This window comes from Neoarius graeffei, chromosome 14 (assembly GCF_027579695.1).
Source record: "Neoarius graeffei isolate fNeoGra1 chromosome 14, fNeoGra1.pri, whole genome shotgun sequence".
In the NCBI taxonomy this organism is placed as follows: Eukaryota; Metazoa; Chordata; class Actinopteri; order Siluriformes; family Ariidae; genus Neoarius; species Neoarius graeffei.
This window is the reverse complement of record NC_083582.1, coordinates 42,659,536-42,686,795: the sequence shown is the minus strand read 5'-3', so window position 1 is coordinate 42,686,795 and position 27,260 is coordinate 42,659,536. Positions and strand designations below refer to the sequence as shown.

At 46.7% G+C, this 27,260-nt stretch overlaps 1 protein-coding gene across 1 annotated transcript; it reads left to right on the top strand.

Moving 5' to 3' along the window:
• The first annotated feature begins 20,042 nt into the window (after positions 1–20,042).
• On the top strand, positions 20,043–20,402 carry LOC132897591 (uncharacterized). Its single transcript, XM_060938839.1, has one exon. It carries the CDS (start codon positions 20,043–20,045, stop codon positions 20,400–20,402), a length of 360 nt encoding a protein of 119 aa, XP_060794822.1.
• Positions 20,403–27,260: the final 6,858 nt, after the last annotated feature.

The following is a 27,260-nucleotide window of genomic DNA, read 5'->3' as shown; positions in this document are numbered from 1 at the left end:
TGACCTGGCGACTAGTCCAGTGTCAAGGACCAGACAGGAGAGGAGATCAAATGCACTCAAACCACAGTTTATTAATAACAGGGGAAAAGGGAGTTGGGAAAATGTGTGTGAAGTTCAGTGGCAGGAGGACTGAGAGGCTGGTGGGAGCGTGGTGATAACATCTGAGGTCTTCCATCCAAGTACTGACCAGGCCCAACCCTGCTTAGCAGCTGAGATCAGACAGGATCAGGCAAAGTCAGAGAGGTGTGGCTGTAGGCTGACAGCTCTTGGGTTTCAGGCAATCTCCCAGCAAGCAGTCCCTCAGCAGACAGGAGATAGAGAGCAGGCTGGAACACAGAGTCACAACTCAGGTAGCAAGATAGGGGACAGAAATGCAGGGTCAGGTTACCAGGGCAGAAGAGTAGGGCTCCAGGCAGGGCTGCTCACACCAGGCAGATGGAGAGGCAGGCAAGCAGCAGGGCTGGGCGAGCTGGAGATCAGGCGAAGGTACAGGAGAGGCAGGCAAGAGGCAGAGTTGACAGGACAGAAGGCAGATCAGGTTACCGGGGCTGGAGAGCAGACAGAGTCAGACGGAACAGAATATCGTCAGGAGTAAGAGTAGTAGGAACACAGAGCAAGTTATCACGCTGGAAGTTGCAGACGATCTGACACTGAGGCTTGGGAGAACTGCAGCTTAAATACACACAGGGGGGAAGCAGGTGATCGGCAACAGCCAATGACAGTCACTGAAAGTTAATAAGAGGAAGTGAGAGTGGGCGTGGCCGGTAATGCTGAGTGGAGATGTTACCTGAAGAGAGAAGCCCACAGGTAGGACCATGACAGAACCCCCCCCTCAAGGGACGGCTCCAGAAGTCCCTAGCCACAGATCCACCAAGACGGGCGGGAGGAGGGGGAATACCGGTGGAGGGTCAGAACTCCTCTGACCGGTCAGTGTCCAAGGCCTCAGGATCTGGTTCAGAATCGGACTCGGGGACAGTGGTGGTTGGCGCATCGTCATTCCGACAAGGACCCCTTGGTCGACCCCTCCGGTTGGCCGGCTGGTCCGGATGCAGGCGATGAAAGGTGCTGATGAGGGTACGGTCTAAAATTCTCCCAGCAGGAACCCACATCCTCTCCTCAGGACCATAGCCCTCCCAATCCACCAGGTATTGGAGGCCCCTGCCCCTGCGCCGTGACTTCAGCAGTCGCCGGACGGAGTAGACCGGGCCACCATTGATGAGACAAGGAGGAGGAGGAGAAGGTACAGCTGGGACCAACGGGCTCTCGTGCACTGGCTTAATCTTTGAGACGTGGAAGGTGGGGTGCACTCTCATAGACTTGGGCAGTCGGAGCTGGACAGCAGACTGGCTGATTATCCTCTGGATCGGAAATGGTCCGATGAATCGAGGTGCCAGCTTATGAGACTCCACCTGGAGGGGCATGTCCTTGGCTGACAACCACACCTTCTGGCCCACTCAGTAGGTGGGCGCAGGCATCCTATGCCGGTTGGCTCCAATGGAGTAGCTGGTGACTGACTTAAGGAGTGCAGCACGTGCTTGAGACCAGGTGCGGCGGCATCGGCGTGCATAGGTGAGGGCAGACAGGCAGGTGACCTCTCCCTCCTGGCTGGGGAACAGGGGTGGTTGGTAGCCATACACGCAGTGGAATGGGGACAGTCCAGTGGCTGAGCTGGTGAGGGAGTTGTGAGAGTATTCCACCCACAGCAGGTGCTCACACCAGGCCCTAGGGTTGCGTGACGCCATGCACCGAAGTGCCGTCTCCAACTCCTGGTTAGTCCTCTCAGACTGGCCGTTGGACTGGGGTCGGAATCCAGAGGTGAGGCTGGCGGTGGCCCCAAGCAGGTGACAGAATTCCTTCCAGAAAGAGGAGGTGAATTGTGGCCCCCGGTCCAAAACGATGTCCCTGGGCAGCCCATGGATGCGGAAGACCTGCTGCAGGACGATCTGGGCGGTCTCTTTGACCGACGGTAGTTTTGGAAGGGGAACAAAGTGTGCCATCTTGCTAAAACAGTCCACGATGGTGAGTATGACAGTCATCCCGTTAGAAGGGGGCAGACCCGTAACAAAATCCAGGGAAATGTGGGACCAGGGTCGCATAGGCACGGGGAGAGGCTGAAGCAAACTGGCAGGAGGCCGGCTGGAGGATTTATTCTGATTACAGGTAGGGCAGGCTCGGACGAAGTCTCGCACATCCCTGCTCATAGACGGCCACCAGAACCGTTGGGCGAGCAGGTGGTAGGTGCGAGTGGAACCAGGGTGGCAGGCTAGACGGGAGTCATGTCCCCATTGTATAACCTGGGATCGCAGGTCTTCAGGAACAAAGAGGCCACTTGCAGGGCATGCACTGGGGCTGGGTTGGTCACGGAGGGCTTCCCGCACTCGTTCTTCGATGTCCCAGGTCAGAGCAGCAACGATACAGGGGTCAGGTAGGATGGGAGCCGGATCCTTGGAGGAGGCATCATCCTTCTGGAACTGGTGGGAGAGTGCGTCAGGCTTGGTGTTGCGAGATCCGGGCCAGTATGAAAGGGTGAAATTGAATCTGGTGAAAAAGAGAGCCCAGCGGGCCTGTCTGGGGTTGAGTCGTTTGGCGATGCGGATGTATTCCAGATTCTTATGGTCTGTCCAGACCAGGAATGGGACTACGCACCCCTCCAGCCAGTGACGCCATTCCTCCAGGGCGAGCTTGACCGCCAGTAGTTCCTGGTTGCCTATGTCGTAATTGCATTCGGCCGGCGATAGCCGGCAGGAGAAGAACGCACAGGGGTGGAGTTTGTTGTCATCCACTGACCTCTGTGAGAGCACTGCCCCAACTCCCACATCCGAGGCGTCCACCTCAACGATGAATTGCCGCTCCGCATCTGGCATCTGGAGGATGGGAGCAGTGGTGAACCGAGCCTTGAGGGTGGCAAAGGCTTCGTTGGCAGCCGGAGTCCAGGTGAAGGGCTGTTTAGTACTGGTCAAGGCGGTGAGGGGTGACGCAACGGTGCTGTAATTATGAATGAATTTCCTGTAGAAATTAGCGAAGCCCAGGAACTGCTGAAGCTTCTTCCTGCTCTCTGGTACTGGCCATGAAGTCACTGCTGAGACTTTGGCAGGGTCCATCTGGATGCTCCCCTCTGCCATGATGTACCCCAGGAACACCACAGACTTGGCGTGAAACTCACACTTCTCTGCCTTGACGAAGAGGGAGCTTTCAAGGAGACGACAGAGCACTTGCTGGACATACTGGGTGTGTTCGGACAGGGTTTTTGAGAAGATCAGGATGTTGTTGAGGAAAACGAACATGAACTTGTTCAACATATCTCACAGGACATCATTCACCAGAGCCTGGAATACCGCTGGCGCATTGGTAAGGCCAAACGGCATCACCCGGTACTCATAGTGACCGGTGGGGGTGTTGAACGCGGTCTTCCACTCGTCTCCCTCCCTTATCCGAACCAGGTGGTAGGCATTCCGGAGATCGAGTTTGGTGAAGATCGTGGCTCCCTGGAGCAGCTCGAAGGCGGAAGTAAGCAGTGGGAGAGGGTATCGGTTCTTGACGGTGATGTTGTTGAGACCCCTGTAATCGATGCAGGGGCGCAGGGATCCATCCTTCTTTCCCACGAAGAAGAACCCAGCGCCGGCGGGAGAAGAGGATGGACGGATGAGGCCGGCAGCCAGAGAGTCACTGATGTAGGCCTCCATCGCCTTCCTTTCCGGGGCGGACAGAGAGTAGAGACAGCCCTTGGGTGGTGCAGTGCCTGGGAGGAGACCAATGGCGCAGTCGTAGGGCCGGTGAGGAGGCAAGGAAGTGGCCTTGGCTTTGCTGAATACCTCCCGAAGGCTGTGATAACACACTGGGACATTAGTGAGGTCGGGGGCAGAGCTGGCAGGTGGAGTACGAGGGGTTAGAGTGGAGGCTCGTAAGCAGGTCCGGTGGCAGTCCTTGCCCCATTCTCTTATCGCTCCAGTGGCCCAGTCGAGGTGAGGACTGTGCTGGCGGAGCCATGGATAGCCCAGGATGAGAGGTTGGCCGGGGGAATGGAGCAGGTGAAACTGGATGGTTTCGTGGTGTTGCCTGACAGAGTCATCGGGACAGGGGCAGTGAGGCGGGTGACGGTGCCAAGGAGATGGCCATCCAGCGCCCTGGCTGAAATGGGAAAGGATAAGCGATGGCTTTGCAGACCCAACTGGCGCGCAAGCTCGGTGTCCATGATGTTAGCCTTGGCGCCAGAGTCAACCAGGGCGGGGGTGGAATCTGACAGACGAAGGCAAACTTGGAGCATAGGTTTCTGGCTGGTGGAGGATTGGATGATCATTGAGCTCAACCGGGCCCCTCCTATGTCCGGTGAGCTCGGGCTTCTCTGTGCGCTGATGACTGACTGAGTCTGGCGGGCCCTCTCTCATCGACAGGTCTGGACCCGGCGGTCAATGCGGACGGCCAGGGCGATGACCTCATCAAGTGTCGATGGTTGTTCGTATGAGACCAATTCGTCCTTCACATAGTCGGCCAGGCTGTGCAGAAAGGTGTCGACCAGCGCCTGCATGTTCCACTTGCTGCGCTGGGCCAAGGTCTGGAAATCGATCGAGTAGTCAGCCACTGTTCGTCTGCCTTGGCAAATACTCATCAGTCCTCCAGATGCCTCTACCGCCGACAAGCCCAGGTCAAAGACCTTAATCATCTCCACTGCAAACAGGGAGAAGGAGGCACACGCCGGTGTCCGGCGTTCATACTCAGCAGTCCCCCACAGGTGGGCGCGGCCAGTCAGACGAGTGATGATGAAGGCCACCTTCGCTGCCTCCAACGCGAAGGTTCTGGGCTGCAAGTCGAACAGCAACCGGCAGCTGGTCAGGAAAGCACGGACTTGGGAGGGGTCACTGTCAAAACACTCCGGACTGCCAACCTTGGTTTCCGGGGCATCGAGTGCAGCAGGAGCACCTCCCGGAGCTGGCCAGTCAGCGGCAGGTATGACAGGGGCTGATGCAACGAGGGGCAGCGATGGTTGACTCGGAGGAACAGGGGGTGCTAGGGCGGTGAGCAGCTGGAATGCTTGGTCCAGTCGTTGTTGCTGCTGCTGATGACCAAGCTGGATCAGGGCTGCAACATCAGCAGATATCCGACTGACATCTCCTTCAGTGTACTGCAGCCGGTCTAGGGCAGAGGGTTCAGGCACTGACTCCATGTTTGGTCAGATCATTCTGTCAAGGACCAGACAGGAGAGGAGATCAAATGCACTCGAACCACAGTTTATTAATAACAGGGGAAAAGGGAGGGCGGCACGGTGGTGTAGTGGTTAGCGCTGTCGCCTCACAGCAAGAAGGTCCTGGGTTCGAGCCCCGGGGCCGGCGAGGGCCCTTCTGTGTGGAGTTTGCATGTTCTCCGGGTGCTCCGGTTTCCCCCACAGTCCAAAGACATGCAGGTTAGGTTAACTGGTGACTCTAAATTGACCGTAGGTGTGAATGTGAGTGTGAATGGTTGTCTGTGTCTATGTGTCAGCCCTGTGATGACCTGGCGACTTGTCCAGGGTGTACCCCGCCTTTCACCCGTAGTCAGCTGGGATAGGCTCCAGCTTGCCTGCGACCCTGTAGAAGGATAAAGCGGCTAGAGATGATATGAGGGGAAAAGGGAGTTGGGAGAGTGTGTGAAGTTCAGTGGCAGGAGGACGCGTCTGAGGTCTCCCATCCAAGTACTGGCCAGGCCTGACCTTGCTTAGCTTCTGAGATCAGACAGGATCAGGCATAGTCAGAGAGGTGTGGCTGTAGGCTGACAGCTCTTGGGTTTCAGGCAATCTCCCAGCAAGCAGTCCCTCAGCAGACAGGAGATAGAGAGCAGGCTGGAACACAGAGTCACAACTCAGGTAGCAAGATAGGGGACAGAAATGCAGGGTCAGGTTACCAGGGCAGAAGAGTAGGGCTCCAGGCAGGGCTGCTCACACCGGGCAGACGGAGAGGCAGGCGAGCAGCAGGGCTGGGCGAGCTGGAGATCAGGCGAAGGTACAGGAGAGGCAGGCAAGTGGCAGAGTCGACAGGACAGAAGGCAGATCAGGTTACCGGGGCTGGAGAGCAGACAGAGTCAGACGGAACAGAATATTGTCAGGAGTCAGAGTAGTAGGAACACAGAGCAAGTTATCATGCTGGAAGTTGCAGACGATCTGACACTGAGGCTTGGGAGAACTGCAGCTTAAATACACACAGGGGGGAAGCAGGTGATCGGCAACAGCCAATGACAGTCACTGAAAGTTAATAAGAGGAAGTGAGAGTGGGCGTGGCTGGTAATGCTGAGTGGAGATGTTACCTGAAGAGAGAAGCCCACAGGTAGGACCATGACAGTCCAGGGTGTACCCTGCCTCTCGCCCATAGTCAGCTGGGATAGACTCCAGCTTGCCTGCGACCCTGTAGAACAGGATAAGCAGCTACAGATAATGGATGGATGTTAATGAACTACATGCCATGCTTTTAAATAGAATATGTAAAACTGTGAAAAAAGTTCCTGTTGTGACATACATTAAAACAGTGATAAATGGTCATTCTCTTACCAGCCTCTCTTTTTCCTATCTTTTGGTTCATAAGACAAAAAAAAATTATCCTACTTATTTGGGTCTACTTGGACTTTGAGCATTGGAGATCATGCTGCATTTCTCAGACAGGACTGCCCGTATGTTGGCTAGAAAGGCAAAGTAAAAACCTCTTATAACACTAAGGACCTGCAGGAACGTTTAGCTGACACCAGAGTGGTGGTGCACTGCTCTACAGTGTACCTTTGCTTGCACAAATGTGATCTGCATAGAAGAGTCAGAAGGAAACCTTACCTGTGACCTCATCATAAAAGTGAATGTCTTATGTATGCAAAACAGCATCTAGAAAAGCCAGAGGCATTTTGGAAACAAGATCTGTGGAATGATAAAATAAAAAATTAAACTCTTGTGCCACAATCACCAAAAGTATGTTCAGAGAAAAAAGGGAATCCCATTTGATGAAAAGAACATCTCACCAACTGTTTAGCATGGTGGTGGATTTATTACACATTGGGGTTGTGTGGCAGCCAAAGGTCCAAAAAAATTACATGGGTAGATGAAAAAATGGATTCTAGTAAATATCAGCAAATGTAAGACAGTCAAGAAACTGGATTTCTGAAAAGAAATTGGCTTCTACAAGCAGGCCAATTATTCAAAACATACCTCAAAAGCCACCATGAAATATTTCAAGAAATGCAAACTGAAGCTTTTGGAATGGCCCTTAAAGTCTCCTGACCTGAGTATCATTAAAAAATATGCAGGTAGATCTTTAACATACTGTACATGAAAGATGGCCCAAGAACCTTTCCAAACTAGAAATGTTCTGCAAAAATAAGTGGGTTAAAATTTTCCAAAGATGAATAGAAAGACTCCTAGCTGGCTGGAAAAAGCATTTGCAAGCAGTGATATCAGCGAATGGGTGTGTCACTAAGTATTAAATTAATGTCCAAAGTTTTGCCCATGCCACAATTACTTTTTTCCTCAGTTTTTTAAGTTAATCAAATATAAAATAACTATGCATTAATATTTGTACATTAATTATTTTTAAAATAGTTTGCTGTGGAGTTTGTGTTTACTTCTTTTCATTTAAAAATAATAATAATAAAAAAAATCAACAAAATATGTCATTTGGCCAGGGGTGTCCAAACTTTTTTCATACAACTGTATAGAAATCTCAGATATTGTGGCGGAAACTAGAAATCTACCTCCATCTCTCTCTGTTGCTCTTCACCCCTCGAGTTGGCACAATATGTAATCTGCTTGTTTTATCTTTATTCCACTGTGGTATTTCCTGTGACTATTCATTTCCAACTCTAGTGCATTACATTCACATACCTTGTGTATTCAAAAGATTTGTATTTTCAAGCTTTGCATTTTAAATTAATTGGCACAGCCCTCACAGATTCTGTCCTTATTAAGCTATATCTATAGACAACCAGAAATGCAGACACTTAGGTTTCTTCCACATTATTCATGCCATACAATTGGTATGGCTCTTTAGAAAATATATGAAGCTTACAAATGGGATTTTGAAGGGAGAATATATGACTCAAGGTATACACTGTGCCCTGCAGTACCAGTCAAAAGTTTGGTTACACCTTCTAATTCAATATATTTATTTTTTATTAATTAAAAGCCTGTTCATGTCTTAAAGTAATGATGAATGTCATTTCTCTTTACTTAGTTGCGCAGTTCTTGACATAATATAGATTGCTTCAGTTGTGGAATCAGGCTATTTACTGTATTTTTTATTATTCACTATTAACTGTGCCCTGCGATGAGCTGGCGACTTGTCCAGGGTGTACCCTGCCTCTCACCCATGGTCAGCTGGGATAGGCTTCAGCTCGCCCCCGTGACCCCGCATGGGATAAGCGGTTATAGATAAAACAAACAAACTATTAACTGTACGATCTCAAATGCATAAAATGCAATGAATTCCACTAATTAACTTTTGACAAGGCACATCTGTTAATTAAAATGCATTCCAGGTGACTACCTCATGAAGCTTAAGATAATGCCAATAGTGTGCAAAGCGTCATCAAGGTAAACGGTGGCTACTTTGAAGAATCTAAAATATGAAATGCATTTCAACACTTTTTTTGTTTACCACATAATTCCATATATGTTCCCTATATTATTTTCCATTTTTGATGTCCTCAGTATTGTTCTTCAATGTAGAAAATAGTCAAAACAGAAAAACTTGGGAATGAGTAGGTGTGTCCAAACTTTTGACTAATACTGTGTTGTTGTTGTTTTGTTTTGTTTTTGAAAAGTGCTAGCTTTTTCACATTTTCATCTTTATTTGTTCATTTTTTAAATTTGAACATAATAAAGCAACACTTCAAGAGTATGATTTTGACCAAAAGAACATTATGTTTGGGCTAAACATACACTGTTTAGTGACTTTTCGTGCTGCCAGTGATCAGGTCTGTAATCATATTTAGGAAAGGTAATAACTAGAGTCTATAGTTGCACAAATGCATGTATACAGTGGATTTTCAGGTCTACACACCCCTGTTTTTTGCAGGTTTTGATGAGCTAAACAAAATGAAACCAAGATAAATCATGTCAGCTATTTTCCCAGCTCACTTTCACTCAAATGAAAAACAAACAGAACATCAGTCCAAAGCAAAGACAAGAAGAAAACATATCAGGGTGGCTGCCAAGAGACCTGCAGCAACATTAAAGAGGCTGCCAGAATATGTGACAAGTACTGGTCACCCTCTGCATGTGAAAACTCTCTCATATTCTTCATGTGTCTGGGCTATCAGGTAGGGTGGATGAACAGAAGCTCTTTCTCTTGGAAAAAGAAACTTACAAACCTGCCTAAATTAAAAACAAGACTGCTTATCACCCAAAGAACACCATCCCCACAGTGAAACATGGTGGTGGCAGCATTATGCTGCTTTTCTTCATTTGAGACTGGTGTTCTATTCAAGAATCATAAATAGCTCCAAAAAAGGCAAGGAAGTGAGAATAAAATTTCCATATCAAGAGGTGCTAAGTTGGTAGACTCTGACCCAACAAGACTGTAACAGAGGCTGAATGACAAACAAAAGGTGTAATTAAGGGGTGTGCATATTTGTGCAACCAGATTTCTGTAAGTTTTTCTGTTTCTTTTTTACCCTAAAATATTTCTATTTGTTTTTCACTTGAATTTGAATTGTTGGATGCTGTATCGCATTAAATGTGGAAAAAATATCTGGCGTAATTTATTGTAATTTCTTTCTTTCTTTTTTTTAAATCACAAAAACTTGCAATTTTAACAGGGTTTTGTTGACTTTTTATCTACTGTATATACACTTCTGTGGTGCATGGAAGCTGGCAAAAGTATGGATATATGAATTATATACATTATGACATTATTAAAAAATTTTCTGAGCTGTTTTTACATTTACATTTTGCCCATGTTTTTTTTTTTTTTTTTTTTTTGTACTTAGGGTAAGGATTTGCCTTTAAAAACATTGGATCGTTTTTGAGATTTAAAAAAAAAAACCCTCCAAATTGAAGTCAAAATTCAAATCTCAGAAATAGAGATTTTATATAAATGATGGCAGGAGTGAAGCATCCAGGATTCCCAGAGACTGTTCTTATGTTCGATGGCCATGTCAAATTAGAAAATATTCTGTCATGCTTTACAGACACATTTTCTACTCTGGCAGCTTCTGCTCCAATTTGGAAATACAATAAGATTTTTGTTTGTACAGTGGATATAAAAAGTGTACACACCCCATTAAAATGATAGGTTTTTCTGATGTAAAAAAAAAATGAAACTATGATAAATAATTTCAAAACTTTTCCCACCTTTAATGTGACCTGTACAATTAATAAACCTTTAATAAACCTGTACAATAAATCTGTTGGGGGGGGGGGGGGGGGGGACATAAAAAAAAACCATACAATAAGCTGGTTGCATAAGTGTGCACACCCTTAAACTAATACTTTGTTGAAGCACCTTTTGATTTAATTACAGCATTCAGTCTCTTTGTGTCAGTCTATCAGCCTACCATATCTAGACTTGGCAATATTTGCCCACTCTTCCTTGCAAAAGCATTCCAAATCTGTCAGACTGTGAGGGCATCTCTTGTGCACAGCCCTCTTCAGATCACCCCACAGATTTTCAATTGGATTTAGGTCTGGGCTCTGGCTGGGCCATTCCAAAACATTTTTGGGGTCACTGTCGTACTGAAAGATGAAATTCCTCTTCATCTTCAGCTTTCTAGTAGACACCTGAAAGTTTTGGGCCAAAATTGACTGGTATTTAGAACTGTTCATAATTCCCTCCACCTTGACTAAAGCCCCTGTTCCAGCTGAAGAAAAACAACTCCAAAACATGATGCTGCCACCACCATGCTTCACCGTGGGTATGGAGTTCTTTTGGTGATGCGCAGTGTTGTTTTTGCACCAAACATACCTTTTGGAATTGTGTCCAAAAAGTTCAACCTTGGTTTCATCACATTTTCCCACATGCTTTTGGGGGAGTTGATGTATTTTTTGCAAAATTTAGCCGGGTCTGGATGTTTTTCTTTGACCCTACCTCATAGTCCAGACATATGGAGAATGGGGGAGATTGTTATCATATGTAGTACACAACCAGTACTTGCCAGAAATTCCTGCAGCTCCTTCAGTGTTGCTGTAGGCCTCTTGGCAGCCTCTCTGACCAGTTTCCATCTTCTCTTTTCATTAGTTTTGGAGGGACGTCCAGTTCTCGGTAATGTCACTGTTGTCCCATATTTTCTCCACTTCTTGATGACTGTCTTCACTGTGCTCCATGGTACATCTAATGCCATGGAAATGTATTTGTACCCTTCTCCTGACTGATACCGTTCAACAATGAGATCTCTATGATGCTTTGTAAGCTCTCTGTGAACCCTGGCTTTTGCTGGAGGATGCAACTGAGTAAATGTCTGAACTTTATTTGGGGTTAATCACAGTCATTTTAATTGATGGCAGGTGTGAACCCAAAAAGACTGAATGCTGTAATTAAATCAAAAGGTGCTTCAACAAAGTATTAGTTTAAGGGTGTGCACACTTATGCAACCAGCTTATTGTACATTTGTAATGTTTTTCCCCCTAACAGATTTATTTGTTTTTCAATTGAATTGTACAGGTTATAGGTCGCATTAAAGGTGGGAAAAGTTTTGAAATTATTTATCATGGTAATATTTTTTTTTTTACATCAGAAAAACCTATCATTTTAATTGGGTGTGTACACTTTTTATATTCACTGTACATATAGTATGCAAAGTGATCTCTATACAGAGACAGACACCTTCAGCTTAGATGGAAACATCTGCGAGTTTTTCTGTGCCATCAGTAATGAGAAAAAAAAAATATGGTCAATAAATAGGAAATAAAACAGGGTGTGCTTTTATGGGAAAACAATCAAGGACAGAGTGGTCTGATACATTACCACCCCACCTACTGTGCAAAAGGCTTAGTCACCCTTATTTTTTGTGCTATTTTTGTCTTAGATGTTCATTTTAAGACTTACAGTATTGCATTATTGGATCAGTTAAAACATATTTTATATTTCTAAACATTATGTTTCTGACCGGGGCAGCACAGTGGTGTAGTGGTTAGTGCTGTCACCTCACAGCAAGAAGGTCCAGGTTTGAGCCCTGTGGCCAGCGAGGGCCTTTCTGTGCGGAGTTTGCATGTTCTCCCCGTGTCCGCGTGGGTTTCCTCCGGGTGCTCCGGTTTCCCCCACAGTCCAAAGACATGCAGGTTAGGTTAACTGGTGACTCTAAATTGACTGTAGGTGTGAATGTGAGTGTGAATGGTTGTCTGTGTCTATGTGTCAGCCCTGTGATGACCTGGCGACTTGTCCAGGGTGTACCCCGCCTTTCGCCCGTAGTCAGCTGGGATAGGCTCCAGCTTGCCTGCAACCCTGTAGAACAGGATAATGCAGCTAGAGATAATGAGATGAGATGTTTCTGACCAAAATTAAATGTTACAGAAAAATTTTGATGTCCATATGGAAAGTAACATGTTACATGACAGACTGCTTTTCAGACAAAAATGAATTACCGGCTGTCAGGGATCAGCTGCAACAATAGATGCAAGTGTGACCGTGAAAGTCTCCAGAAAAACAATGAAAGTCTCCAAAATGCTTAAAGGAGATACGCAGAACCATGGCCTCACTTTTTGTTTATAAATGCCTTGAGACCTCAAGAATGGCATAGGAATAATTTTAAGTGTTAACAATAAATCTAATAAAGTAATTTTTACAATTAAAATGATTCACATAGGTAGTGGTCTGAGTGAATGACCTTGACATCTGTGACGTCACTGCAGGAAGGCTATCGGTCTCATTGCCATTTCCGCTATACTAAAACACAGTGCTGATGGTAACTTCGAGTTTCCATTTTGAGCTAATTTATCGCCATGCCATGTAGATGTGCTGCTGGCGGGTGCAGCAACACAACAGAAGGTGGATTTACATTGCACTCATGGTCCAAGAATGTTCAAACTGCAAAGATTTGGACACGTTTTGCGAGAAGTTCATGGGCACATTGGGCCATGAAAGTGGTCTCTCCTCTGCTCTGCACGTTTTACTGAAGACTCGTACAAAACCTCTGATCTGTTGAGGAGCGTTGGCTATAAGCCCGTATTGAAAGAGGGTGCAGTACCAACAATTAAAGGAAAAGAAAACTACAAGAAAAGGAAAGTAAGTTCAGTTGCACCAGTTCTTCTGGAGTGTGAGCCAAGGGTTGTTGCTAAAACCCGGGATGGAACGGGATGGGATGTGACATATTATTGCTCAGGCAGTGACCTCCCTGCAGTTGTTGCTAAAACCGGTGACGTCCCATCCCGAGTTTTAGAAATTGCCTGAGCTGAGCAGTAATGGCGGAGTACTCAGTATGGAGAAAATGGAGAATGAGTGGAGCAGCCATCTGATTTCTCCACTGGTTATGCTTACCTCAGCAGCAATATCTCGCCCTTACGTGGAAGAAGCAAATGAACAGAGAACTGAAAGAAGAACTGAAAGTCAGATTGTTTCAAAACAGTCGGCCACAAGATCAGCCTTCAAGAAGTGAGAACACAGACGGGTAAGATGCGACTCTCATTTGGATACAAAACAACAAAAACAACAACATTTGTTGTTTACCTACATTTAGATTAATACATGTAACTTGTATTGTGTGTTTAAGTTACTGGTATAAGATTATTTAATTTGCTTCAGAATGTGATTGTCTCAGTTCATCTGATTATTTAATTAGCCTTTTATGTTTTATCAGTGAAAATGCATGCATGTACATGTATGTTGCATAAGTTATAACACCTATCCTGTTTTAATGAGAGTCAACCCACAATCAATGAAGTCAAATCAGTCTTAGTTGAGCAAGTCGGTAATGGTATTTCTTACTTTCACCAGAAATGTTTATTTATATGACTTTGGTCTATAGCTGTCAAAGGCCTCGGCCTTAAAACCAGCTCCTGCTGTGACGTCACACACTCAGGGTTGGCTGGCTCAGCGGGGCAGCTCAAATGCCAATTTTGCGGTTGATTTTAACTCTCAAAAATATATATTTTTTATTCCCATTTATGCAACATACAAGAGTCAAGGATGGAGATACTATCCACTCAAAAATGTACTTAAAATAAAGGTTCTGTATATCTCCTTTAGATAATAATACTGTACAAAGTGTACTTTGCATTTTTAAAGATAAAGGGTTGTCTGTGAAGATTCTCAGTCATCCAGGTCATAGTAAACTGTGGATGGTAAAAGAGAGCAACTGGACTTGCTTGAAGATTCTTGAAGACATTTCACCTCTCATCTGAAAGGCTTATTCAGTTCTGTCTGACTAATAGGGAGTATCAGGTATTTATCCTCTCATGGATGAAAAGCAATCCTAAGGTGTTGTTGAGTCATCCTGTTGGTGTGGGTCACTGGGGGCTGGGTGTGAATGGCCTAGAGAGTCATTGGGGTGATCAATGGGTTGTTGGTTCTCTCTGTCCTCCTGTGAGTCACTGAAAACAGCTGGGTTTTAGTGTGCATTCAGTTGTCTGGGAAGTGTGCCAAGGACTGCATTGTAGGTGGCTGATAAATGGTGTCTTAGACCACCACCTCTGTCCAGTGATGGTCATTCCAGGTTGATAAAAATAGCTTCTTTAACTCCTCACTCATACCAACGATCCTCTCTGCCTAAAATGCGTACGTTGCAATCCTGAAATGAGTGTCCTTTGTTGTTAAGATGAAGATAGACAGCAGAGTCTTGGCCTGAGGAACTGGGTATCCTGTGTTGAGCCATGCGCCTGTGAAGCGGTTGTTTTGTTTCCTCGATATACGAGTCCGTGCATTCCTCACTACACTGAATTGCATACACTACGTTGCCCTGTTTGTGTCTGGGTATTCTGTCCTTAGGGTGGACCAGTTTCTGCTTCAGGGTGTTACTGGGTCTGAAATGTACCGGAATGTTGTGTTTGTAGAAGATCCTCCTGAGTTTCTCAGATAGGCCAGAAATGTAGGGAATGACAATGTTCTTGTGTTTGTTCCTGTTATCTTCCTTGTCTGTTATGTTCCTTTTTCTGCTCTTGAAGAAAGCCCAGTTGGGATATCTACAGTTCTGAAGTGCTTTCTTGATGTGATTTTGCTCCTTCTCTTTTCCCTCTACTGTTGTAGGAATGTTATGAGCCCTTTAACTTACTTTCCTTATCTTGTAGTTTTCTTTTCCTTTAATTGATGGTACTGCACCCTCTTTCAGTATGGGCTTATAGCCAACGCTCCTCAACAGATCAGAAGTTTCATACAAGTCCTCAGTGAAATGCGCAGAGCAGAGGAGAGACCACTTTGTAGGCACCCAATCCATGAACTTCTCACAAAATGTGTCCAAATCTTTGTAGTTTGAACATTCTTGGGCCATGAATGCAACATAAATCCACCTTCTGTCGTGTTGCTGCACCTGCCACATGGCATGGCGATAAATTAGCTCAAAATGGAGGATCGAAGTTGCAGTTAGCTCTGTGTTGTAGTATAGCGGAAATGGCAATGAGACCGATAGCCTTCCTGCTGTGACGTCACAGATGTCAAGGTCATTCACTCAGACTGCTACCGATATGAATCACTTTAATCATAAAAATGACTATATTAGATTTATTGTTAATGTTTAAAACTATTCCTATGCCATTCTTGAGGTCTCAAGGCATTTATAAACAAAAAGTGAGGCCATGGTTCTGTGTATCTCCTTTAAGAAAAATGTTCCTCATTGGAAAATTGCAAATAATATGGGATCACATAATCAATGGGATATAATATCATTAAAAGATTCAGAGAATCGGGAGAAATCTCTTGACGCAAGGGACAAGGCCGAAAACCAACACTGGATGCCTGTGATCCTCAGGCCTTCAGGTGACACTGATTTAAAAACAGAGACAATTCTGTAGTGGAAATCACTTGTATGGGCTCAGGAACACTTCAGAAAACCATTGTCTGTGAGCGCAGTTCATCACTGCATCCACAAATACAAGTTAAAGCCATATATAAACAATATCCAGAAACACCACCACCTTCTCTGGGCCTGAGCTCATTTATGATGGACTGAGGCGAAGTAGAAAACTATCCTGTGGTCTGACAAATCAAAATTTTAAATTCTTTTTAAAAATCATGGACATTGTGTCCTCTGGACTAAAGAGAAGAGGGACAATCCAGCTTGTTATCAGTGTACAGTTTGAAAGCCAGCACCTATGATATTTAAGGGTTGCATTATTGCACACAGCATGGGTAGCTTGCACATATGGGAAGGCACCATCAATGCTGAAAGGTATGTACACATTTTGGAGCAACATGCTACCATCCAGATGACATCTTTTTCAGGGAAGGCCTTGCTTATTTAAGCAAGGCAATGGCAAACTGCATTCTGGTCATATTACAACTGCATGGCTCCATAGTAAAAAAGTCTGGGTGCTAAACTGGCCTGCCCACAGTCCAGACCTGTCTTCCACTGAAAACATTTATCACATTATGAAACAAAAAATATGACAAGTGAGACCCCAAACTATTAAGCAGCTGAAATCCTATATCAGGCAAGAATGGGATAAAATTTCACTTTCAAAACTACAGCAATTTGTCTGCTCAGTTCCCAAACATTTACAGAGTGTTGTGAAAAGTAGAGGTGATACAACACAGTGGTAAACATGCCCCTGTCCCAATGTTTTTGAAATGTGTTGCATATATGAGCATATATTTTCAAAAAAATAAAATTTCTCATTTTTAGTTTTTGATATTGTCATGATCCAGCCCAGAACTTCCAAATCCTGACCTGTGCCTTTGCACTCCACTCTGTGTTTTCCCTGTTCTCCCTGCGCTGCACTAGCACACCTGCTATGCATTTACCATTAGCCACTGTATATAAACACAGCAAGGAGAATTACACAACATGGATAAATACTAGCCATTAAGTTTTGTTAAGTTCACATTCACGTTTGGTTCCTGATTTGGATTACGTTTTTTGGACTAAGATTTTTGCCTGCTGATGTTGGGAATTTTGACTGGGACTTTGACTCAGGACTCTGTTTTTTCTGGCTCAGTTTTCCCCCTGTGATTATTATCATCTATTACTCTGCCTTCACTCTGTCTTCCTGGGATTTCGCTAAGTTATTTTCAGACTGTGCTGCTGAGCTTGCTTCCTGACTGTTCTCCTCATGAGCCTACTCATCAGGTAGGCCTCAGTTCATTTTTAGAAGGTGCACATTGGGTCCAATCTGTTCCCGTGACCTCCCAGTCGTGACAGAATTTATCCGCCACACCATGAACCCAGCAGACTACAATGCTCTCAAATCTGCATTGGCTAAGCAGGGCTCTGTTCTCGGATCTCATCACCAAGAGATCATAGCTGTTTGCCAGAGCATGTCCTCGATCACCAATAACCTACAAAGACTCTCCTTATAGATGGAGAGCCTTCAGACTTCAATCGCAGGCTGACCAGCACCGGCACCAACAAGTCAACTGGCTCCTCTGGCCTTACACACACACACACACACACACACACACACACACACACACACACAAGCTTCGACTACTTGCTCCACAGCCGTATGATGGTGCTCCCAGGACCTGCCATTCGTTCCTCTCACAGTTCTCCCTATCCATGGAACTTCAGGTGTCTGCCTTCCCATCTGAGAGTTCCTGTGCAGCTTATGTCATCACACTCTTAGATAGATAGATAGATAGATAGATAGATAGATAGATAGATAGATAGATAGATAGATTATTAAAAAAACTCACATAGCAGTCACATGACTGAATTGCATGACATATATACACAATTGAAAAAATATATATAAATATACATACAACAAATTTATAAATACATTTGAATAATTCATAAAACTTAGAAAATAGTTTGATTAACTAAAATTTCTATAAGATGTTCTTTATTACAAAAACTGCATTGCACACATAGCAGGTATAAAGGTGTTTCTATGCCTGTCAGTTTTAAACCGCGGTAAGCAGAAATTCCTATTTCATCTTAAAATTTGAAAAATAGTTTAATTAACTAAAATTTCTATAAGATGTTCTCTTTTACGAAAACTGCATTGCACACATAGCAGGTATAAAGGTGTTTCTATGCCTGTCCGTTTTAAACCGTGGCAAGCAGAAGTTCCTATTTCGTCTTAACGTATACTTTGAGCAGTTAACTGGTGGCAAGAGGCAGTTTAACTTGTGAGTAGGATCACTGGTGATAGCAGTGAAGAACTTGGCACAGATGTTGGAACGTCTCTCCTTGAGTGTAGTGAGACCGAGGTTGGCGATACCTTTGCTATACGACGAGTGTGGGGCAAGAACAGGAAAGGCATGGGAATGGGGAACAGCTGTTTGGGATGCCAGGGTGCCATGCTGTTTAAGTTTCAGGGAGTTCACTGAGGAGATGAAGAAAGTTTTTGACTGTTCTCCCAAGGGCAGGAAGACAGCTGATGGGGCTAAAGCAAAGTGCTCATTCAGTTCATGATTACATCATCAAATTCCGGACTCTTGCCATAGCAGTTGATTGGAATGCGAGTGACTTGTATAATGCCTTCTTTCATGGGCTAAATCATGCTATCTTGGATGAGATTACACCTCATAACCTTTCTGACAGCCTGGATGGCTTCGCAGACCTGGACAGTCGGGTGGACGGTCGCCTTCTGCTGCGCAATCAGAGAAGGGATCAGAGGTGGAGCTGAAGGGTTGAACCCAGGACCATCACCTCTCTGTCAGAGGATGCCACCCCCGGTGAGTCAGAGCCCATGCAATTAGGCAGGACCTGGGTAACCCCAGAGGAAAGAAGACACCATCGAGAAACTAGGTCCTGTTTTTACTGTGGACATTCTGGACATTTCATCTCCCTCTGCCCAGTAAAAGGGTCTGCCCACCAGTAGATGCAGGGATACAGGTGGGCATCTCTACACACACTTCCCCTGCTGCTAGGTTTACATTGGTCATTGAGATTTCTTTCCAAAACAAGGTTCAGTCTGTTCAAGCCCTCATTTATTCTGGTGCGGACCAGGGCTTTATCAGGACCTCCTGGGCAGAAGAATTGGGCATCCCCTTGTGTCAGCTAGATTGCCCCCTTGTGACCAGAGCTCTGAATGGGGTGGAACTCAGTCCCATTTCCCATGTCTCTGACCCAATTACTTTAGAGGTTTCAGGCAATCACATTGAATCAATTGTGTTCTACACCATGAACAACTCCCTTGAGTTTATTGTCCTTGGCCTTCCCTGGTTACACCTCCACAACCCCCACATTAAATGGAGCGATGGGACCATTCTCTCTTGGAGTACTTGCTGTCTGGCCTCCTGCCTATCTTCTGCTCAGACTCCTCTGGCCCCTCCTGTCACCAGTCGTAATGAGACAATAGACCTTTCCAATGTGCCCCCGTATATCTGGACCTTTGTTTGGTGTTCAGTAAGGCTCGCACCACCGCTCTTCTTCCACATCAACCCTACAATTGTGCCATAGAGGTGGTACCTGGAACCACACCTCCCAGGGGTCATATCTATTCTCTTTCCCCCCTGGAGCGGGAGGCTATGGACAAATACATCTCACAGTCTCTAGCAGCTGGCATTATTCATCCATCATGCTCTCCAGCTGGAGCAGGGTTCTTTTTTGTGGAGAAGAAAGACAAGTCCCTCAGGCCCTGCATTGACTATTGGGGACTTAATGCTATCATGGTCAAGAACTGCTGTCCCCTGCCACTCATGTCCATTGCCTTTGAGTTACTTCAGGGGGCTCAGTTTTTTACCAAGTTAGACCTCTGTAATGCCTACCACATGGTGCAAATAAGAGAAGGAGATGAGTGGAAGATGGCATTTAACATTCCTAGAGGCCACTACAAATATCTAGTTCTTCTATGTGGACTCACTAATGCCCCCACTGTCTTTCAAGCCCTGATCAATGATGTCTTACGAGATTTCATTAACCAGTTTGTCTTTGCTTATCTCAATGATATCCTCATCTTCTCCCCCACATTGGAGGTCCATCGGTTCCACATCAGACAGGTCCTGCAATGACTCCTAGAGAACCATCTCTTTGCCAAAGTAGAGAAGTGCGAGTTTCACAAGTGCACCATGTCCTTCTTGGGCTTTGTGATTTCCCCTGGGGTGGCCCAAATGGATCCCGACAAGGTCAAGGAGGTCTCTGAGTGGCCTGTTCCCTCTTCCTGTAAGGAACTGCAGTGCTTTTTGGGGTTTGCTAACTTTTATTTGAGGTTTATCAGGAACTATAACAGCATCGCTGCTCCCTTGACCGAATTTACATCTTCCAAGCACCCCTTTTCATGGATTGACCATGCTGAGAGTACCTTCTCTTCTCTTAAGAACAGATTCACCATGGCACCTGTTCACATCATCCCTGACCCTGCCATTCAGTTCATCCTTGAAGTAGATGCCTCAGACATGGACATTGGGGCTGTCCTGTCCCAGAGGTGAGCCAGGGATAACACGGTGCACCCCTGTGCATTTTTTTTCTTGTTGCATGACTCCAGTGGAATGCAACTATGGCATTGGTGATCGAGAACTACTAGCTATCAAGCTGGCCCTCGAAGAGTGGAGGCATTGGTTGGAGGGGACTGAGATTCCATTCATCATATGGATAGATCATAAGAACCTTGAGTACCTCAGGTCTGCTAAACACCTCAACGTGCATCAAGCCAGGTGGTCATTGTTTTTCTCCTGCTTCAACTTTGTGCTCTTCTTTAGACCAGGCTCCAAGAATGTCAAGCCAGATGCTCTTTCCAGGCAGTTTTCTCTGGACTCTCAACAAGGTAGCGCTGAGCCCATCCTCCCTGCCCATAGTCTCATTGCCGCTGCCTGGCTCAACATAGAAACTGCTGTCCAAAATGCCCTGCCCAATGATCCAGGACCAGGTAATGGCCCACCCAACTGTCTTTATGTGTCTCCTTGCATGCAATCCCAGGTGCTTCAGTGGGAGCACAGCTAGCCTGTCACCCTGGGGCAGCCTGAACCCTTGCCCTACTCAGGCAATGCTTCTGGTGGCCAACCATGTGGCGAGCTGTTAGGACCTTTATGGCAGCCTGTGATGTCTGCTCCAGAAACAAGGCAAGTAACTAACCTGCTGCCTTACTATTAAGACCCTTACCTGTACCTCATCATCCTTGGTCCCACATTGTGGTGGATTTCGTCACTGGCCTCCCCAGGTCCAAGGGTAACACTTGCATCATGACAATCATCGATCACTTCTCTAAGGCTGCTCTCTTCATTCCATTCCCTAAGCTGCCTTCAGCTAAAGAGAGAGCAGAACTGTTTATCAACCATGTGTTCCAGATTCACAGTCTTCCTATGGACATTGTCTGACAGAGGTCCTCAGTTCTCTGCTCACTTCTGGAAGGAGTTCTGCAAGCTCATCGGGGCCACTCCAAGCCTCTCCTCAGGTTACCACCCCAGACTAATGGGCAGACGGAGGATACCAATCAGAAGCTAGAGGTCGCTGTATGATGCCTAACATCTGGTGATTCTTCCTCCTGGAGCCAGGCGCTTCCTTGGATTGAATATGCCCACAGCGACCTTCCCTCATTGTCCACCAGGTTGACTCCTTTCCAGTGTTGCCTCAGTTACCAGCCCCCTCTTTTTCCCAAACAGGAGGAGGAGGCATCTGTTCCTTTGGCCCAAGCCTTTATCCAATGCTGTCACAGAGTTTGGGTGCATGCCAAATGTCACCTGTTACGTGCCAATCACGCATATAAGAGGATAGCAGATTGATATCGCAGGCCGGCTCCTGTCTACAACCTGGGACAAAGGGTCATGTTGTCCATAGCCAATTTCCCTCTCAGGGTTCCTTCATGTAAGCTGGCCCCCAGGTTTGTTGGCTCCTTTCCTATTTCTAAGGTCATTAACTCCATGACTGTGAGATTGGCATTGCCCATGTCTATGCAGCACCTCCACCCATCCTTTCATATCTCTCAACTGAAACCCCGGTCTCCAGTCCCTTTGCCCCTTCCAAGGCTCCTCCCCCTCCCAGGATTGTTGATGGAGGCGAGGCCTACACAGTCAGAAAACTACTAAAGGTCCATTGACAAGGTTGGGGATTACAGTTTCTGGTCAACTGGGAGGGTTATGGTCCAGTGTTTGGGTTATGGCCCAGTGTTCAGAGGTGTTTGGTGCCAGCACATTTCATCCTCGACTCTGCGCTCATCAGGGATTTCCACCACAAGAACCCAGGAGCTCTGTCTGGGACACCCAGAGGCATCTTTAAGAGGAGGTACTGTCATGATCCCACCTGGAACTTCCAAATCCTGACCTGCACCTTTGCACTCCACTCTGTTTTCCCCGTTCTCCCCGCACTGCACTAGCACACCTGCTACACATTTACTGTTAGCCACTCTATATAAACACAGCAAGGATAATTACACAACATGGATAAATACTAGCCATTAAGTTTTGTTAAGTTCACGTTCATGTTTGGTTCCTGATTCGGATTATGTTTTTTGGACTAAGATTTTTGCCTGCTGATTTGGGGATTTTTGACTGGGACTTTTGACTCAGGACTTTTTTCTGGCTCAGTTTCCCTCCCTGGGCTTATTGTCACCTGTTATTCTGCCTTCACTCTGTCTTCCTGGGATTTCGTTACATTATTTTCAGACTGTGCTGCTGCACCTGCTTCCTGCCTTTTCTCCTCACAAGCCTACTTATCAGGTATGGCTCAGTTCATTTCTAGTAGTTGCACATTGGGTCCAATCTATTCCCGTGACCTCCGGGTCGTGACAGATATGGTTTCTTTGTGCTATTTTCAATTAAACATAGGGTTTCCACAATTTACAAATTATCATATTTTGTTTTTATTTATACTGACATAGCATCCCAACTTTTTGGAACTTTTGGAAACAGGGTTGAGTGATTAACTCACCTAGGGTTCCCACTCTAAGTTAAATGTCAAATTCTCTGATTTTTCCATGACTTTCACTGACTAAAAAACTGAACTTCCAGGCCACCCTTGTCCTGAGCAGACAAAAACCAGTCACTGTATTTTAAACCAATAAATTTATTAGATTTATTTACTAGTTCGCAGACATTTCCAGTAAAAACAAAAACAAAAAACACTTAAAGTTTTTGCTGCTTAGACAAAATGAAATAACCAGATAAACAAAAATGCAGCATGGAAAATATTACATTTTTCATAAATGGCAAGTAAAATTTAAACATTCTACAAACAAAATTCCCTGATATTCCATGACTCTCCCTCCCCTCCCCCCCAAAAAAAGATCAAATTCCTTGACTTTTCATGTCTGGAGTATACTTTTTAAAATTCTGTGATATTCCAGAAATTCCATGACGTATGGGAACACGGCTCACAAATAAGAGTCTAAAGTGTGTGTCGCACTAGACTGGATGAGCTGACAGAAACTGTGACAAGACCAAGACATATTTGTATAAGTGTCTTTGATAGGTGGTAGAGCTTATCAAAGAAATGTGCTGCCTTTACTGCCCTGTAAGAAAAGAAAGAAAATGTCTCAGAGAAAGAAATTTGGATTTGACACGTGCTGACTTCTACAAGCCTGTTGTAAAGAACAAACAAACCACTGCTGATAGTGGCAAGGTCAAACACTGAGTAGAGCTGGAAGAAACATTAGGGGTGAGTCTAATGGAAGATTAATGGGCATTGGGGAAAGAAGATGGCAATCCTAACTGATCAGTAACGGTGGTAATAAGTGTACCTGATTAAATATAATTGATGTGGACACGGGCACAGATAGAGAGGGGGATGGGGGGGATTCGTTCCACCCAGATTTAAATTCACCTCGTTCGGTCCCCCCCACTTATAGGGAGGAAAAAACGTCTATGCTGTCTTTCTTTGCATAAGGCAAACCTCACGGAAAAATCAAAAGACTAATTACCATTCGGTTTATTGAGGTGCACAGCAGTACATACATAGTTGCAACTGCGCAGACTGCACGGGTTGCGAGCTCGAGCTTGGTTGCTATGGTTACCCACAACAAGTTTGACAGGCATATCGGGGACAGCTCCTCCTAGTTCAGGACCCCAACACGGCATGATGAAGGGTGCCAAAAGGCAGAAAACAATTGCATCATTTTTTCAAAAAAAAAAAACGACTGTAAGTAAACTGTGCCTTACTTTATCATATCACCTTGCAATTTTTTGATAGTCTGTTCAAAGTAATGTCGTAGTGAAAGTAAAATCGTACGGAGTAGAGATGACTTTCTGGTAGCCTCCTTCTTTCGGTGGTAGCCTGTAGATACAGTGCTCAGAAGGCAGTTTTAATGTTTAATCTGGCATTCCCTGCCATAATTTCAGCGAGCATATTGTTTCATAAGGAAACTTTGCGAAGAGTTGTTGACTGATTGCCGCTCACGCAACACACAGACATAGTTAGAAAGTCAGGATGCACTGGTTTACACTTTACACACACACGTAGCCCAGCCTCTCGCTATGTTTAACAGTTGGAACTTAGCGGTTTTAAAACTAGTTTTGCAGTTTTGCAATTTCTGTGCGTGATGATAATGTGTAAACTTTGGATTTCCATAGGCTATGTTAAAATGTCCTAGGTGACAGGCCAGACTAAGAGCAGTTCACCAAAACCCCTATGGAGAAAAATCCGAGGACCGTGACGTCGCCCGGGATGACGCAGCCGGGGCCCCACCCTGGAGCCAGGCCCGGGGTTGGGGCTCGTATGCGAGCGCTTGGTGGCCAGGCCTTTGCCCATGGGGCCCGGCCGGGCTCAGCCCGAAGAGGTGACGTGGGCCCGACCTCCTGTGGGTTCACCACCCACAGAGGTAGCAGTAGGGGACTGGTGCAATGTGGATTGGGTGGCAGTCGAAGGCAGGGGCCTCGACGACCTGATCCCCGGACACAGTGGCTGGCTGTTGGGACATGGAATGTCACTTCGCTGGGGGGGAAAGAGCCTGAGCTTGTGCGGGAGGTTGAGAGGTACCGGCTAGAGATAGTCGGGCTCACCTCCACGCACAGCTTGGGCTCTGGAACCCAGCTCCTCGAGAGGGGCTGGACTCTCCACTTCTCTGGAGTCGCCCGTGGTGAGCGGTGGCGGGCTGGTGTGGGCTTGCTTATAGCTCCCCAGCTCAGCCACCATGTGTTGGAGTTTACCCCAGTGAACAAGAGGGTCGCCTCTCTGCGCCTTCGGATTGGGGAGAGGGCTCTTGCTGTTGTTTGTGCCTACGGCCCAAGTAGCAGTATAGAGTATCCGGCCTTCTTGGAGTCCCTGGGAGAGGTACTGAGGAGTGCTCAGACTGGGGACTCCATTGTGTTACTGGGGGACTTCAATGCTCACGTGGGAGATGACAGTGACACCTGGAGGGGCATGGTTGGGAGGAACAGCCTCCCCGATCTGAACCCGAGTGGTGTTTTGTTATTGGACTTCTGTGTTAGTCACGGTTTGTCCATAACGAACACCATGTTCAAGCATAGGGGTGTCCATAAGTGCACGTGGCACCAGGACACCTTAGGTCGGAGGTCAATGATAGACTTTGTAGTCGTTTCATCTGATCTCCGGCCCTATGTCTTGGACACTCGGGTGAAGAGAGGGGCTGAGCTGTCAACTGATCACCACCTGGTGGTGAGTTGGATCCACTGGCGGAGGAGGAAGCTGGACAGACCTGGCAGGCCCAAATGTATGGTGAGGGTCTGCTGGGAACGTCTGGCCGAGCACTCGGTTGGGGAGGTCTTTAACTCCCACCTCCGGGAGAGCTTTTCCCAGCTTCCGAGGGAGGTGGGGGACATTGAGTCTGAGTGGACCATGTTCTCTGCCTCCATTGTGGACGCAGCTGTTCGGAGCTGTGGCCGCAAGGTCTCCGGTGCCTGTCGTGGCGGCAATCCCCGAACCCGGTGGTGGACACTGGAAGTAAGGGATGCCGTCAAGCTGAAGAAGGAGTCCTATTGGGCCATGTTAACCTCCAGGACTCCCGAGGCAGCTGACGGGTATCGGCAGGCCAGGCGTGCTGCAGCTCGGGCAGTTGCGGAGGCAAAAACTCGGAACTGGGAGGAGTTCGGGGAGGCCATGGAGAAGGACTATTGGTCGGCCTCGAAGAAATTCTGGCAAACCGTCTGGCGCCTCAGGAGGGGGAAGCAGTACTCTGCCAACACTGTTTACAGTGCGGGTGGGGAGCTGTTGACCTCGACTGGGGACATTGTCGGGCGGTGGAAGGAATACTTTGAGGATCTCCTCAATCCCACCGTCATGTCTTCCACTGAGGAGACTGAGGCTGATGACTCAGAGGTGGACTCGTCCATTACCCAAGCCGAAGTCACTGAGGTGGTTTGCAAGCTCCTCGGTGGCAAGGCACCGGGGGTGGATGAGATCCGCCCTGAGTATCTCAAGTCTCTGGATGTTGTGGGGCTGTCTTGGTTGACACGCCTCTGCAACATCGCGTGGCGGTCAGGGACAGTGCCTCTGGAGTGGCAGACTGGGGTGGTGGTCCCTCTTTTTAAGAAAGGGGACCGGAGAGTGTGCCCCAATTATAGGGGAATCACACTTCTCAGCCTCCCAGGGAAGGTTTACTCCAGGGTACTGGGGAGGAGACTTCGACCAATAGTCGAACCTCGGATCCAGGAGGAACAATGCGGTTTTCGTCCTGGTCGCGGAACACTGGACCAGCTCTATACCCTTCATAGGGTGCTCGAGGGTTCATGGGAGTTTGCCCAACCAGTCCACATGTGCTTTGTGGATCTGGAGAAGGCATTCGACCGTGTCCCCCATAGTATTCTGTGGGGGGTGCTTCGGGAGTATGGGGTTCGGGGCTCTTTGCTAAGGGCTGTCCGGTCCCTGTACGAATGGAGCAGGAGTCTGGTTCGCATTGCCGGCAGTAAGTCAGACCTGTTCCCAGTGCATGTTGGACTCCGGCAGGGCTGCCCTTTGTCACTGGTTCTGTTCATACTTTTTATGGACAGAATTTCTAGGCGCAGCCAGGGGCCAGAAGGAATCCTGTTTGGGAACCACAGGATTTCATCTCTGCTTTTTGCGGATGATGTTGTCCTGTTGGATTCTTCAAACCAGGACCTTCAGCATGCACTGGGGCGGTTTGCAGTCGAGTGTGAAGCAGCTGGGATGAGAATCAGCACCTCCAAGTCTGAGGCCATGGTTCTCGACCGGAAAAGGGTGGCTTGCCCTCTCCAGGTTGGTGGAGAAGTTCTGCCTCAAGTGGAGGAGTTTAAGTATCTCGGGATCTTGTTCACGAGTGAGGGAAGGATGGAGCGTGAGATCGACAGGCGGATCGGTGCAGCCTCCGCAGTGATGCGGTCGCTTTACCGGTCCGTCGTGGTGAAGAAGGAGCTGAGCCAAAAGGCGAAGCTCTCAATTTA

Bases quoted from the DNA above. Each gene is read 5' to 3' on its own strand.
- LOC132897591 (XM_060938839.1), top strand. From the start codon at position 20,043: ATGTCCTTCTTGGGCTTTGTGATTTCCCCTGGGGTGGCCCAAATGGAT.